The sequence below is a fragment of the Geotrypetes seraphini genome, chromosome 11 (genome assembly GCF_902459505.1).
Source record: "Geotrypetes seraphini chromosome 11, aGeoSer1.1, whole genome shotgun sequence".
Taxonomy (NCBI): Eukaryota; Metazoa; Chordata; class Amphibia; order Gymnophiona; family Dermophiidae; genus Geotrypetes; species Geotrypetes seraphini.
The window spans coordinates 102,481,643-102,496,673 of record NC_047094.1 but is presented as its reverse complement, the minus strand read 5'-3'; the positions used below and the strand labels follow the sequence as shown (position 1 = coordinate 102,496,673).

Below are 15,031 nucleotides of genomic sequence, written 5' to 3'. Positions count from 1 at the left end.
AAGTCAAGCAATGTAAAATATGAATGTATGTTTATGTAATGCAGGAATAGAAATAATGTGCATCTACAAGTACGGATCTATGGTAAGTACTTTTTTTCATGGACTGCCATCTTTATGTATAACAGGGAGACCTACTTTCCTACCCAAAACAATAGATCTAGATGGAAGGTCAGCTCAAGGGCTGTAACACCCAGAGTCAACTTTTTCATTAGTGGTCTCCACCCCTCCCCCACTCCTTCCCTTCCACCTTTGCAATCTGGAATCTCCATCTGCTTCCTCCTGCTAGGCAAGGTAAGGCAGTGGCTTAGGACACTGATGATAAAGGATGCCATAATACCAATCTAACATCTATTTCTGTAGAAGTTTGAAGGCAGACTATAATAGGATTGTGACACCCTTTATCACTGGCTCTCTGGGCCAGGACCTCACGTTACATAGGTTGAGCTGGTCCTATCTAGATGATAAATTCCATTCATCTTACTATCTGAAAGCTGAATGTTGAACCCCTCACTACAAGTGGCCTGAATGCATCACTTTGTGATCATTTAAATATATTTTTACTGATATTCTGGGGAGATTACTAGTTAAGAGGTCTTCTAAGCAGTTAGTTCTCATTGACCATTTAACCCCTCAGTTTTCAGAGCACATAACTGCATAGTGCCACTGAAAATCTGGGGAGACTGACATGTTACTATCCACTTAGTTCCGGGACAGTCTGTGGAAGGAGTCAGGGTGAAGTAGGATTTTATCTGGCAAGTAGTCTTATTCAGCCTAACTGGATCACAAAGTAGATAAAGTTAGGACAGCAAGAAGGCTTTATCTGCATTGATATCTAGGCATGTCTGAATATGGCGTTACTCGAGAGGGTTGAGGAGAGCGACGCATCTGATAAAGGGGATGGAAAACCTTTCATACGCTGAGAGATTGGAGAAACTGGGTCTCTTTTCCCTGGAGAAGAGGAGACTTAGAGGGGATATGATAGAGACTTATAAGATCATGAAGGGCATAGAGAGAGTAGAGAGGGACATATTCTTCAAACTTTCGAATAATAAAAGAACAAGAGGGCATTCGTAAAAGTTGAAAGGGGACTGATTCAAAACAAATGCTAGGAAGTTCTTTACCCAATGTGTGGTGGACACCTGGAATGCGCTTCCAAAGAGCGTAATAGGGCAGAGTATGGTACTGGGGTTCAAGAAAGGATTGGACAATTTCCTGCTGGAAAAGAGGATAGAGGGGTATAGATAGAGGATTACTGCACAGGTCCTGGTCCTGTTGGGCTGCCGTGTGATAGGACTACTGGGCATGATGGACTTCAGGTCTGACCCAGCAGAGGCATTGCTTATGTTCTTATGATACTTAGAAAACTTCCAGTAACCATGCAAGCCCAGATATTCAATACTGATGCCCCAGATTTGCGCTAGCATGGAAAATCTAGGTTAAATGCTGCCCATGGCAGTCAGTGCCATGACTGTCACTGACCACGGTGGGTTGAATATCAGCTTGTTTTAATTGTAGTTCAGTTAAAATTATAAGTATCTACTACAATTCTATTGGAAATCTCCAGCCTGGTGTAGTTCCAATTTGTTTGAGGACAAGCAGGCATTATATACTCACATGTGGGAGGCATCATACATGGAGCCCGGTGTGGACAATGTCACGTATGTGCCCCCACTGCATACATGCAGGTGCCTTCCCAGTCAATGATGTGCAGAACCATCAATAAAAAAAAGCTAAGAAGCCAACTAGGGGAGGTGGACAGGTTGTGAGAACACAAGCCTGTTGTTGAGTATTTCAAGAAGACTTCATTGCTGATGTGCTTTTATATTTAGATCAAACTTATGATTTGACTCCTAAAACATGATATAAGAGCATGGCTACCCCATAGTTACAGTACAAGATTTTACAATGTAAGTTTTCCTTACGTGACACATACTGGTTCTGGTACCAATATGCATTTCTTTGTAGTCCATGGGTCAAGGGCAGGGGGTTAGATGAAGAGGTATGTTTTTATTGCTTTTCTAAAGTTGAGGAGTCCTTCAAGGGATCTGATCTGTGGGGGCAGTCGATTCCAGTAACTTGGTATGAAATGGGAGTAGGATCGTCGTTTGGCAGTTTGCATTCAAAAGGCACGAGCAGGGGGCATATTGAGGCATATTTTATCCTGGGAGCGGAGGGACCAATTTGGCACATTCGGAAGATTAGGATTTGAAGGTTAAACCCACTTTCTTCCAGGACAATAACCCTTAGGCCTATCTGTAAGACATTTTCCTGTATAAAGAATAAGAATTAGAAACAAATAGCCCTAAGTATATTTCAGTATCTTTGTATGGTTTTAGCTAACTATCAATTGGATTGTGTCCTTATACTTTCTTTAGTCCATGTCCTTTGATGCTCATAATCTGACTGTCCCATCCATCAGGTGGCTTGGAATCCTTCCATCAGATATAAAAAGGTACTGATACTGATACTATTAGCATCTCCCCTTTTCAGGCCTCTCCTTGTTTTTTCCTGTCCCCTCCCTTCCTTTATATTCCCATCCTCTCCCTCTCTTTCCTTTTCCCTGTAAGTCGCCATCGCCTAGAGCCTTGCGACTCACAAATGGAAGATTAGATTAGATTAGTATTTTAGCAGAAATGCAATCAAATGTTTTAATACTCAATATGATTTACCTCTTTAGCTTGGAGATGGGAGTGTTTGTTATCAGATCTATATTTGTCACAGAGATAAGTTAGTGGCCATCTTGGCCTTCTTTAGAAGGCTGCAGAACAATGCCAGAAGATTCAATCTGTTCAAGTTTCTCCACAAGCTCTAATCCAACTGGGCTGTGTGAGAGAATGTTCTGATATTCTCATGCCATGTTGGCTACACAATGCTTCCATGTCTTCCATGCTATGTCGCATCATGCACCCTTGCCTTATCATTTAACCATGCTTTGTAATACTATGTTTGCCATGCTGTGTTTTGCCATACTACGCTTGCTATGCTATGTCTCACCATACCATGTTTTGTCATATTAAATTTTACCATGCTTTGTTAACTATGTTTTGCCATCTCTGTCAGACATTGTTTGCCATGCTATCTTCTACCATACTGTGGCTGAGGGTGTGGCGCAGGGTTTAGAGCTATAGTTTCAGCATCCTGAGGTTGTAGGTTCAAACCCCACACTGCTCCTTGTGGCCCTGTGCAAGTCACTTGGTTCCCCATTTCCCCAGGTACATTAGAGAGATTGTTTGTGAGCTCACTGGTCTAGACAGGGAAAAATGCTTGAGTACCTGAATAAATCCCTGGGAGAATGGTATAGAAAATTGAATAAATATTAATGAGGAAAAAAGAGTGAAAGAGTTGAAAAAAAGGAAAAACTAATGATGTTGTAAACGTTCCTTTATATTCAAAATAAATAAATCTCATATTTTGTTTAGATTACATATATCTCCTGATGCTTTAATTCCCTTGACTGAAATGGACAAAAAAAAACTTGCCAGTCTGCAGAAGAGGCCTTATGTTGCCTGCCAACCAATTTGGAAGAAAGAAGTGAGTATATTCATTAACTTAGCATCCTGGAATTTGGGATGGGCTTTACAAAACAATGTATGTATTAGTTAAGGCTTAAATTCCATCATTAGGATTTTCAATATTTAATTTCAAGATATTTGTTTGGATTAAGAAAGAGCACTTTCATCTCTAAACCAGTCAGATAGAGATCGATTCTCCAAGGCAGGCGTGAGATAGGCATGGCTCTGTCTACTAGCATTTTCTTGAAAAGTTACTGTCAGGTCCTGCAGCCTAACTTCCAGTCCCATTCCTAATGATATGCTGGGCTATGATGTGCACTGAGGGGGGAATTCTATTACTGGGGAGGAGGGAGGAGTGAAAGACTTGAAAAAGGAAAACCCATAATTATGTATCACTTGCATGCATAAATATTTAGAACACTGGCACTTTTATGGACTGAGTAACTTAATGCATATAAGTGACTGCAAAGTGACTAAGTGCTATGCTGTAAGGGCAAGCATAAGTGGAATAGCACATAAATGCAAGGGCATGCTCACGGGCAGAGCATAGGAGGGGAACTGGCATTGAGGTCATTTACACTTGCAACTTACAAAATATTGCATCCTTGCTGCATTTCAGCACCTGCAATTACATGAGTGCTATGGCTAGTGAAACTGCAAGAACTTAAAAGTGTACTAGTATTCTATAACAGAATGTGGGTGCCCAGATGCCATTGAAGAATAGGCTGTTAGCATAAAGTATTGGGGCCCCCACAACAAGGCACCTGGCTATAGAATTGTCTTGATAGTTTATTCTCTGTTGTATATGGAAATTGGGTGTATTGTGCCTTAAATGTTAAGGTAACGTAATCACCCACAATCCATCTGCAAATAAAACACTATAAGCATTTAGATGGGAGAATGGTGCATCAATATATGTGACTAGTTATTTGGGCTATGCCCCTTCCCAAATGTTTGTCCTATGCCCTAGCATATATAGCACCAGCTCCGACTGATCTTTCCAGATTTTCTAAGTTAAAACTTTAGAATTCCTACTTGAGAGATCCTCTCCTCTTTCCAGTCTGTATTTTTTTTCACATCAAGACAGATGACTGTGCACTTTACACATGACCTCTAAATGTCATTACAATACAATGATTGAGAGAGACCCTTCTGTACTGCAAGGATGTGATATTTTGATCTTTTGCTGGAATACTCACATTTGGCTACTAGGTGTCACTGTTACTCTATGCATAAGAGACATCTCAATGCCTTTAGCAGAAAAAAAACACAGAGAAAACAAACACTGTATTGATAGATTTGCATTGGCATTTCTACTAATATCTTTGGACTCCATCAGAATGGGATATCTTTTTTTTTTTTCTAATTTGTCCACTAGGAAAAAGGCCACTCTGAATTAGCTGTATACTTCATGCATTTAAGAAGGAACGTGTAACTGATACCAAGATATATTTGAACAAATGTGCTACTTCTACAAGGATCTTTTGCTACATTTTCTTTATATCAAACTAACTGCTTATAGATCTTTTAATGAAGATTATCATATTATCTGATACATGATCCTTTTTATTCCTATGGTCCTTGCTGCAGATAAAATGTGCTAATCTTTAGTAAAAGATTCCCTTAGTTTATACAAGAATCACAATGTCCATTCTTTTTATTGCATCTATATGTATTTTTTCTCAAAGGATAATTATGCTATAATTTATAGTTTCTATTTAATTACAGATGGAAATTATGGAAGCATCTAACATGAAGGCAGAAATCCAAGCCCTGACCTCACTGTCTTCTGATTATCTTTCAAAAGTGTATTTACCAAACAAGTTACAATATGGTGGCTGGATCTAGATATGAATTATGATGAACAGAACTATTTTCTAATGATCTAAAATGTTGCTGAGTCTAGTTGTGTGCGCTAATAAAAAAACTGGTGTTATGTTATTAGTTATATCAACAAAATGCAGTTCTTTTGTATTTGAAGTTATTTTTATGTAATGCTTTGGCTCTTGTTACTGCAAAAAAAAAAAAAGGAGGGGTTCAAATGATGCACATTTATGATTTAAACATGTTAACTCTTAGTAAAAATGATTCTTAATTTGCATAAATAAATTGGCTTGCCATTTTTCGGTCAAGAAGCATTCTGCCTTAAAAGTTCTCTTTTCAAAAGCATTTCAATACTTCTCTTCTCTTTCATGCATTTTTCACTTACTCTTGTGAAGGGCACAGGAAAATCTAAATATGTAAGAGAACTTCTTTTAAAGACAAATTTCATCCCCAGGCTTTGCTATTTTGTTGAAGTTGCTGCTTATGCAGCTGATATTAAAGAAAATGTATTATTTCCTCATGTAACTGTAGGTTATCATAACTGAATTTCCTTTCATCATTTCCTGTTGGTAATAAAGATGTATTATTTTCATTTTGAATACATTTGTGAAACATCTTTGTGTTTGTGTGTAATAATTATAACTACAAAAGCAACAGTTATTTCTTTTCATATGTTGATAGCAATTTAATTAGCTCTGAGCTTGAACCTAAGTCTACTTTGGAAGGGGAGGGGGAAGATTGGAATTAGATTCAGCTCACGCTTTTCTCTCGTCTCTGCTCTCAATGTAGGGCTATGGCAGCAGCTACAAAATATGACTGAGGGTACTGAAGAAATCTTTTCAGTCCTGGATTACATTTCATGGGGGCATTCAGATTGCAGGGTTGCCACCTCATCACAGGTCAACCAGTCTGATCCAGTCCTGATTCTTCCCACTGAATGCATGATATTAATAATACACTTTTCCCATTGACTTCCTTATGCAAATCTGAACTGCAAATCCATGCATTTGTGTGATACATACAAAATCATTGTTTAAATATTTAAGTTTAAATTTAAGAGATGGATCAATAAAATATTTGGAGAGAGTAAATTGTACCCAGGAGGATGTGTGTTACCAGACACACATAGGGGAAATTCTGTATAGGATGCCAGTCTCAGTAGACACCTAAGAAGTGGCTGAGAATCACAGACTGGCATCCTATACAGAATTGCATCTGCCCTAATGGACAGATGCCTAACCCCGTCTAACCACCCGCTCTTACCACAACCCTCGGGCAATATGTTCCAGAGCTTAACTATTCTCTGAGTGAAAAAATATTTCCTCCTATTGGTTTTAAAAGTATTTCCATGTAACTTAATCGAGTGTCCCCTAGTTTTTGTAATTTTTGACTGCGTGAAAAATCGATCCACTTGTACCCGTTCTACTCCACTCAGGATTTTGTAGACTTCAATCATATCTTCCCTCAGCTGTCTCTTTTTCAAGCTGAAGAGCCCTAATCTCTTTAGTCTTTCCTCATACCAAAGGAGTTCCATCCCCTTTATCATCTTGAGGAGGGTGTTGAAAGGGAGGAGTTTCACGTTCTTAAAGTGATATCCTGCTGTAGTTAAAGGGAAATGGGAATCACAACTACAGTATAGACTCCTGTGTACAACAAAAGTACAGTTCTATCAGCTATGCAGAATTTATGGAATCACACTTAGGGCTCCTTTTAGTAAGCTGCGCTAGTGGTTTTAGCGCACACTACAATGCCATATGTGCTAGACACTTAACACCTCCATAGAGCTGGTATTAGTTTTTCCACATAGCGCGGGGGGTTAGCATGCGCTAAAAACGCTACCGCAGCTTAGTAAAAGGAGCCCTTACTGCCAACTAAGCGCCACTCTGCATCCTAACTTAACCATTTAGGCCAGGGTTTTCTTGGCCTAAATGCAATGTGCCTAAGTTGTGCACAGATCTGCGCATAGGTCAAAACCTTGCACATAACTTAAAAGAATGCCCATGATCCGCCCCAACCATGCTCCCTTTTCAACAGTGCTCACTTGAACTGATGCATAATTTTACAGAAATACACCTACCAAGTTACGTGTTTAAATTTCATTCATGAGGTGAAAATTGCCAAATAATCAACTAAGTTGTACATATATATCAGCTACATGCACCAATGTTCTCGCACAACTTTAGGTGTCATATATAGCAGTGTTCTTCAACCTTTTTACACCTATGGACCGGTGGAAATAAAAGAATTATTTTGTGGACCGGCATCGGTCTGCGGACTGGTAGTTGAAGAACACCAGGCCAAGTTGTGGGCTAGACCTCTCCCATCTCCGCCTCAAACCCCGCCCCATAATTTTTTCCATTCATTTTTCATATATACACACACAGTATAATATTATTAACACATAATGGTTAACCACACAAAGTTATATTCCTAAATTTGGCATTGGTGATATTTGTTTTATGCATGAATAAAAAAATTGTTTGATTGTAAACTGCACAAAGTACACTGTATGCTTCTCAACATTCATTCCTACCAGAAAACAGATAATCCCATGCAAATATGGGACCAAAAACTAAAAGTACTAATATATACAAACAAAACCCTAAGATGCAAGACTGCATGCAGTACAACCCCATAGAAAAAGAAACAAATGCATTTCTTCCTGAACAGTGCAAAATACAGGCAGCAGATGCATATGCCGGCCATGTGGACAGGCAGCAAATTTCTGCGGACCGGCACTGGTCCACGGACCGATGGTTGAAGAACACTGATATATAGAATTTAGGTCTAAATAGCCAGGTTGAAAAGAAACGAGCAAGGAAAGACATATACAGTACTATGGAACCTTAATAAGGGTAGGTAAACCGCTTTGAATGTGTAACCACAAAAAAGCAGTATACAAGTCCCCTCCCTCACAATTTCGCCAAGGCATCTCCCCTAGCATCTCTCTCCTCTCCATCTCATCCCTGGCATTTCCCCTTCTTCTCGATCTCTCGCTCCTAGCATCTCCCCTAGATTTTCCTCCTCGTCCCCCCCCCCCCCCCTCCTCATTTACATCTTCAAGTTTGCCTTTGAGGTCGCCGGCAGCGACAGCGAATCATTCTTTCTGCCCAGGGCACAAAATCCTGCCTCCGCTGCGTCTCGCAGCTCGCGCCCTTCCCCTCCGACGCAACTTCCGGTTTCCGGCGGGGCAGGACGCGGCAGGGAGACGGCTTTGGGGTCGCTGTAGGCGAGGTTTGTGAATCGCCGTTAGCTTAAAGATAGGACGAGGAGGGATGGGACGCGGCTGGATCCAGAAGGAGGTGGCTCCTCGCTGCCTGTGTCTGTGATGGGGGGAGGGGGGGAGGAGACACCGGTTCCCCGCTGCCTGTGTCTTATTTTAGAGAGGACATGAGTTGGGGTTTGGGGGTTTAATTTAACCAATTATCATTGGCTCATCTGCTCATGAAAGATTAATCTGGTGACTTTCACTTTTTATTTAATATCAGAAAGGGGCTGTGCGGGTTTAAATGCTATGTTATCTTTTCAATTAAATTGTAAGTTGCTCTAAAGTAGGCAGCCTTTGTCATTGGGAAAGATCTGATGCTTTCTCCACTGGATTTTCTGTTCAAATAGTCATTTCTATAGAACTGGAAAAACGTGCCATTGATCGGTTATGCTGAGAGCTAAGCGATGCATGTTGGCTGTGGATATTGGTTTGCTTTCCTCTTGAAAGCATCTGCAGAATATGGTTAGTAGAAAGTGCAGCACTTTAGCATATTCCTATTTTAGCTGCCTCTTGATAATGTGCTTGTATAACTGACAACTACCTTATGTTACAACTTTCATTTCTTTCTAAAAATTTCAGAGTGAAAATGAGTCTGTTTGGAACAGCCTCTGGTTTTGGTGCAGGTGGCACAAGTATGTTTGGAAGCACAGCTACAGATAATCACAACCCTATGAAGGTATAAAAAGATTCCTAGCCAAAGAAAATCTGCAGTACCTCTATGATGACTTAACATCCAGCAATGATTTGTTCAATACTTTGAAAGCATCTCCAACTCATATTGGCCATGATCACAGATATGTTTTATTAAGGGGCCCTTCAACTAAAAGGCACTAGAATCTGGGTTTAGCACATTTTAATGCAGGACTTTCCTGCACAGCACACACATTTAATGCAGCAGTTGGCTTTTTTTTAGGTCTTGCATTTTTCCATTAGCACATGGGAGCACTTGCCACATACCATCTGTTTAGGAAGTACTAAGTGTTTGTCCATTATCCAGTTAGTACATGCTTATCATAGCATGCTAACTGGATAACGCTTCTACACAATGTATTTACATTTTTTTAAAAAAAAGAAAAAATTGGAGCCTCTTCTATCAAACTGCGCTAGTAGTTTTTAGCACAGAGAGCCACGCTGAATGGCCCGCGCTGCTCCCAACACTCATAGGAACTCTATGAGCATTGGGAGCAGCGCGAGCCATTTGAGTTCCTATGAGTGTTGGGAGCAGCGCGGGCCATTTGGCGTGGCTCTCTGTGCTAAAAACTGCTAGCGCAGTTTGATAGAAGAGGCCCTTAGTTAACACAAAGCTACTGTGAGGAAAAGGGCAAAATGGCACAAAATGCTTTAACTCATTGTGCCGTAACCCATTTTGTCATGCTAAATAAATATTAAGGCCTGGATTCTATAAACTGCACCGTAAGTTAGGTGGCGGTAGGCGCTCTAAAACTGCCTAATTTAGGCCCTCTTTTATCAAGCCGCATTAGGGGTTTTTTTTTATCGCCAGACACTGTGGTAAAAGCTGTGGGAAATTCTATAAGTGTTGGAGCTTTTACCTCAGCGGCCGGTGATAAAAAACCCTAACACGGCTTGATAAAACAGGGCCTTAATTGCTTTAATTGGTTTTAATCGGTAATTGACTATGCCATTAAAAAACAATTTAAAAAGAGGAGACTGAGAGGGGACATGATCGAAACATTCAAGATAATGAAAGGAATAGACTTAGTAGATAAAGACAGGTTGTTCACCCTCTCCTTGGTGGAGAGAACGAGAGGGCACTCTCTGAAGTTAAATGGGGATAGATTCCGTACAAAGTTCTTCTTCACTCAGAGAGTGGTAGAAAACTGGAACGCTCTTCCGGAGACTGTTATAGGGGAAAACACCCTCCAGAGATTTAAGACAAAGTTAGACAAGTTCCTGCTGAACCAGAACATACGCAGGTAAGGCTAGTCTCAGGGCACTGGTCTTTGACCTAAGGGCCGCCACATGAACGGACTGCTGGGCTTGATGGACCACTGGTCTGGCCCAGCAGCGGCAATTCTTATGTTCTTATAAGTCGTTACCTCATAGGCATAGTAATTGCGTCCACTATTTGTTAGGGTATATGTATGTAAATTTAACAATATTGAACTGCTGTAAAAAAAATATCTTCATAGGTCTGACTGTTATCACCAAAACAACTACACCTCAAAGAGCTGTAGTGATATTTTTTTCTTAATGTTCCCTGGAGCTAAAGGTTTGCACCAAAACAGCTTTGTGCTAACACGATTGCTGATCTGGTGTCAGAGGCCATAACCCAGGCAGTGTGAATTCCTTTTTTTCTCAGTGGATTATAGTCTTTCCACAAACTCCATGCCAGGAGGGAATCAAAAATATATTTTTTAAAAAGCCCTCTCCCAGTGGGGGTCTTGGGGGGAGGGGGGTGAAGGGCTTTACATCCTCTTGATCACATTTGCTGACCCAACAGTTCTCTTCTCATGGCTTTGTCCATTATAGAATATCGGCAGAGAGCAGGAATGAGTCCCAAATGCTCTTGATCTTGATTTTGAAAACTGCTGTAGCCTGACCCCTACTAGTAGTGCATTCTGATGTACTGATAGCAATTAGCTAAGGAGTATTGTACATACTGTTTGTTACCCATTTAGATCATTGAGATAACATGGGATATAAAACTAATAAATACTTAAGAGCCAGCAGCGATCAGCATTTCTGTAAACGCTAGCCAGTAAAATGTGACAAGAGGGGGTACACCTTGTCACATTTGTTTTTGTCACGTACATATATCAAAACGCTTCTGGATGGCGGTTCATCACAATAGATTTCGCATTTTGAAAGTTGGGTTACCAGTTGAGCTGCTCCATAGCTTTCTCTCTTTAGTGATTTCTCTTCTGTCCAGTCATCAGCTTCAATCATTGTGAAAGTATTTGATTTTATTAGCAAAGAAAAGCATTTTAATCCAACAGAGATTGGAGTCTCCCCCCCCCACACACACACACAGCACTGTTGCAATGTGACTGAATTTGGTATTTGCATAGTAACATAGTAAATGACGGCAGATAAAGACCTGAACGGTTCATCCAGTCTGTCCATTAGTTATACCCATTAAAAATACATGATTAAATTAACTTGTCTCTTTGATATTTCTGGGTCATAGACTGTAAAGTCCACCTGGTATTGTCCTAGGTTCCAAATGCTGAAGTTGCTGTCCAAGCTCACTCTAGCCTATCCAACCATCCTGCAGGATATCTGTCATAAAGACCATGCAAGTCTGTCCAGTATCAGCCTTAGTTCTTTAATTTACATCCTTTGTTTTCTAATTAGAGTTCCTCTATGTTTATCCCATGCTTTTTTGAATTCAATCACCATTTTCCTCTCCACCACTTTTCTTGGGAGGGCATTCCAGGCATCTACCACCCTCTCCATGAAAAAGAATTTCCTAACATTGCTTCTGAGTCTTCCTCCCTGCAAACTCAAATTATGGTCTCTAGTTTTACCATTTTCTCTTCTCTGGAAAAGATTTGGTTCTATACTAATACCTTTCAAGTATTTAAACATCTGTATCATATCTCCCCTGTACCTCCTCTCATACTTCTTTTGGTTCAAACTCCTTACCATTTTTGTCGCCTTCTGGGCCGCTTCAGGTCTTTATATCCTTCACCAGATACGGCGTCCAAAACTGAACACAATAATCCAAGTGTAGCCTCACCAATGACCTATATAGGGGAATCAACACCTTCCTTCTGCTGGTTATTCCTCTTTATGCCTAACATCCTTCTGGCTACTGCCACTGCCTTATCACACTGTTTAGATGCCTTAGATCAGGGGTGTCCAAACTGCGGCCCAAGGGCCGCAAGCGGCCCCATGAAGTATTTTGTGTGGTCCCAGTCAAGGGCGATGTAGTGTTTTCCTCTGCTGCTCCCAGGTGTTTACTGTCTTGTCAGCTCCCTCCTCTGTCTTGCTGCAGCGTTTACAAGTTTGTGCTGCCCCAGAAAATTTTTTTTGGGCCAATGCGGCCCAGGGAAGCGAAAAAGGTTGGACACCCCTGCCTTAGATCCTCAGACACAATCACCCCAAGGTCCCGCTCTCCGTCAGTGCTTACCAGCCTTTTACCTCCCAGCACATATGGTTCCCTCGGATTTCTACCCCCCAAATGCATCACTCTGCACGTCTTCGCATTGAATTTTAGTTGCCGGCATTAGACCATTCTTCTAACTTTTGCAGATCCTTTTTTTTTAGCTTGATGATCTTGTCTTGGAAGATACAGAACTAGTTGGACTGACCCACAAAGGAGGCCTAATTTTCAGAAAATATGGGAACTAGTATGGCTGCAGTGCATGCACTTGGGTCTTGAATTAATTAATCTGTGTGGGGGACGGGGTGAGAGGATATTGAATCCAATGTGGTATAAAAACACAGCCTGATTGGGTTGGTGTTAGCTCTTTGACAAGGAGAAAGGGAAGAGAGGGTATAGAAGGGGGTGAGAGGAGGGGTAAAAAATAAAAATATATGAACCAAATTTTAAGGTGTGGACATCAATGTATATTTATTACAGTGTTATGGCTTTGATTCTGTTGTTTACTGTATTTACAATGTTGATTCATGGTTCTGGCTGTTGTATTTTCACTGGTTAATAAAAAATAATTTGAAAGAAATGCTTGCTAGTCTAATTGAATTAAACTTGGATGTTCAGTGCTGGCCCTTATTTAGATATTGAGTTGCTGGGGGATCTAGCTAGGTACTTGGATCATGGTGGCCACTGTTGGACTTGATGGATATTCGGTCTGTCTCAGTATGGCAATTCTTATGTTTTTATGTTAGTGTGTGGATGAGATGATGGTACAGGAAGGAGAGTTTTAGATTTGTTAGGAACTGGGCAACATTCTGGGGAAGGAGCACCTATTTCTGAAAGATGAGCTCCACCTCAAACAAGGTGGAACCAGGCCGCTAGCATCAACATTTAAAAAAGGAGATAGAACAGCTTTTAAACTAGAAACTAAGGGAAGGTTGACAGTCGCTCAAAAGCATGTGGTTTAGAACAAGGTATCTTTAAAAGATAGTGCATCTCAACAGAGGGGTTGCAATAAAAGTTGCAGTAGACCAGGTGCCTTTAAATACAGAGCAGTCAGATTTTAAAGGTTGCAAATTATCTTTGTCAGCTGCTGAGCAAGTTGCAAATAGGAATATCCAATGTGTTTGAAATGTCTGTATGCAAATGCCAAAAGCCTAAGAAATAAGATGGGAGAATTAGAATATATTGCACTACATGAAAATATAGATATAATAGGCATATCTGAGAAAGATAACCAGTGGAACACTGTCATAGCAGGGTACAAATTATATTGCAGTGGAAGGGTAGCATTATAGATTAAAGAGGGCCTTGGATCAATTAGGCTAAAAATTCTGCAGGACACAAAACACATTTTGGAATCCCTATGGATAGAAATCTCTTATGTAAAGGAGACAAAGATAGTGATAGCAGTGTACTACCATCTACCTGGCCAGGATGAACAGACGCAGAAATGTTATGAAAAATTAGGGAGGCTAACAACTGGGTAACACAATAATAATGAGTGATTTCAGTTACCCCAATATTGACTGGATAAGTGTAACACCAGAACTGCGCAGAATTCAGCCAGGAGTAGTCCTTCTAGGAAATCACAAGCCCTTCATTTTACAGTGCAACCTGAATAATGCTGTTATAGTCAAAATAGCACAGAATAAAATCTCCCTGTTAGTGACCCATCAGAAGCGACTCAGCATGCTATGTTTATGTACCCTGCTCTGAAAGCCTGTTGCTTTAAAAGATTCTTAGACAAAACTCTGGCTTCTCAAGCGGAGAAAATGAACTCTTGTCTATGTCCTCTAATTGCCCAATCCCAATTTTACCTTGAGTTCAGAAAATCAATAAAAACCTATTTGTTTGGTAAATTTATGCGATGATTTCACATTATATTACATTGTACTGCATCATATTGTATTCCACTGAATTCTACTGTATTTTGTGTCTTCGCTGATATGTCTCAGTTCTCTTGCTGTGAACCACCCGGAACTTCCGGTTGGGCGGTATATAAGAAAATAAATTATTATTATTATTATCTAATGTCTCATTCTGCATAGTTCTTTGTGAGATAATGAATAATCTCTTTGTATACACTTTTCTTTTCCTTGAACAGGATATTGAAGTAACTTCTCCACCAGATGATAGCATAAGTTGTCTCTCTTTTAGTCCCCTGACATTACCAGGTAACTTCCTCATTGCAGGATCATGGGCAAATGATGTAAGTATTGTAAAAAGGTATTATTTTGCATGCAGTCATAATGTGATTATTGCAGCCCTTTTCTGTCTTGTTATGTGTTGGCGGTGTTTATTTTGGCACTCGGGTGCTTTAGAACAAATTGCATACAGGTAGAGTACATGCCTACCTAAAAGAGA

The 15,031-nt window shown here is 40.3% G+C and overlaps 2 protein-coding genes across 6 annotated transcripts in view; both read left to right on the top strand.

The window, feature by feature from the left end:
• SPO11 (SPO11 initiator of meiotic double stranded breaks) overlaps positions 1-5,952 on the top strand; it is a 56,929-nt gene extending 50,977 nt beyond the window's left edge. For all 3 annotated transcript variants that reach the window (XM_033962759.1, XM_033962760.1, XM_033962758.1), the window contains 4 exons: positions 45-82; positions 2,376-2,452; positions 3,420-3,531; positions 5,241-5,952. In XM_033962759.1, the coding sequence (XP_033818650.1) occupies positions 45-82; positions 2,376-2,452; positions 3,420-3,531; positions 5,241-5,360 (347 nt within the window). In that variant the 3' untranslated portion in view covers positions 5,361-5,952. The remainder of the gene's footprint in view (positions 1-44; positions 83-2,375; positions 2,453-3,419; positions 3,532-5,240) is intronic.
• Positions 5,953-8,430: 2,478 nt separating this feature from the next.
• RAE1 (ribonucleic acid export 1) overlaps positions 8,431-15,031 on the top strand; it is a 47,072-nt gene continuing 40,471 nt past the window's right edge. For 2 of the 3 annotated variants that reach the window (XM_033963723.1, XM_033963725.1), the window contains exons 1-3: positions 8,431-8,570; positions 9,184-9,280; positions 14,772-14,876. In XM_033963723.1, coding sequence (XP_033819614.1) covers positions 9,191-9,280; positions 14,772-14,876 — 195 coding nt within the window. In that variant the 5' untranslated portion in view covers positions 8,431-8,570; positions 9,184-9,190. Of the gene's footprint in view, positions 8,571-8,951; positions 9,067-9,183; positions 9,281-14,771; positions 14,877-15,031 lie in introns of all 3 variants that reach the window. The other variant, XM_033963724.1, reaches the window with a different exon arrangement.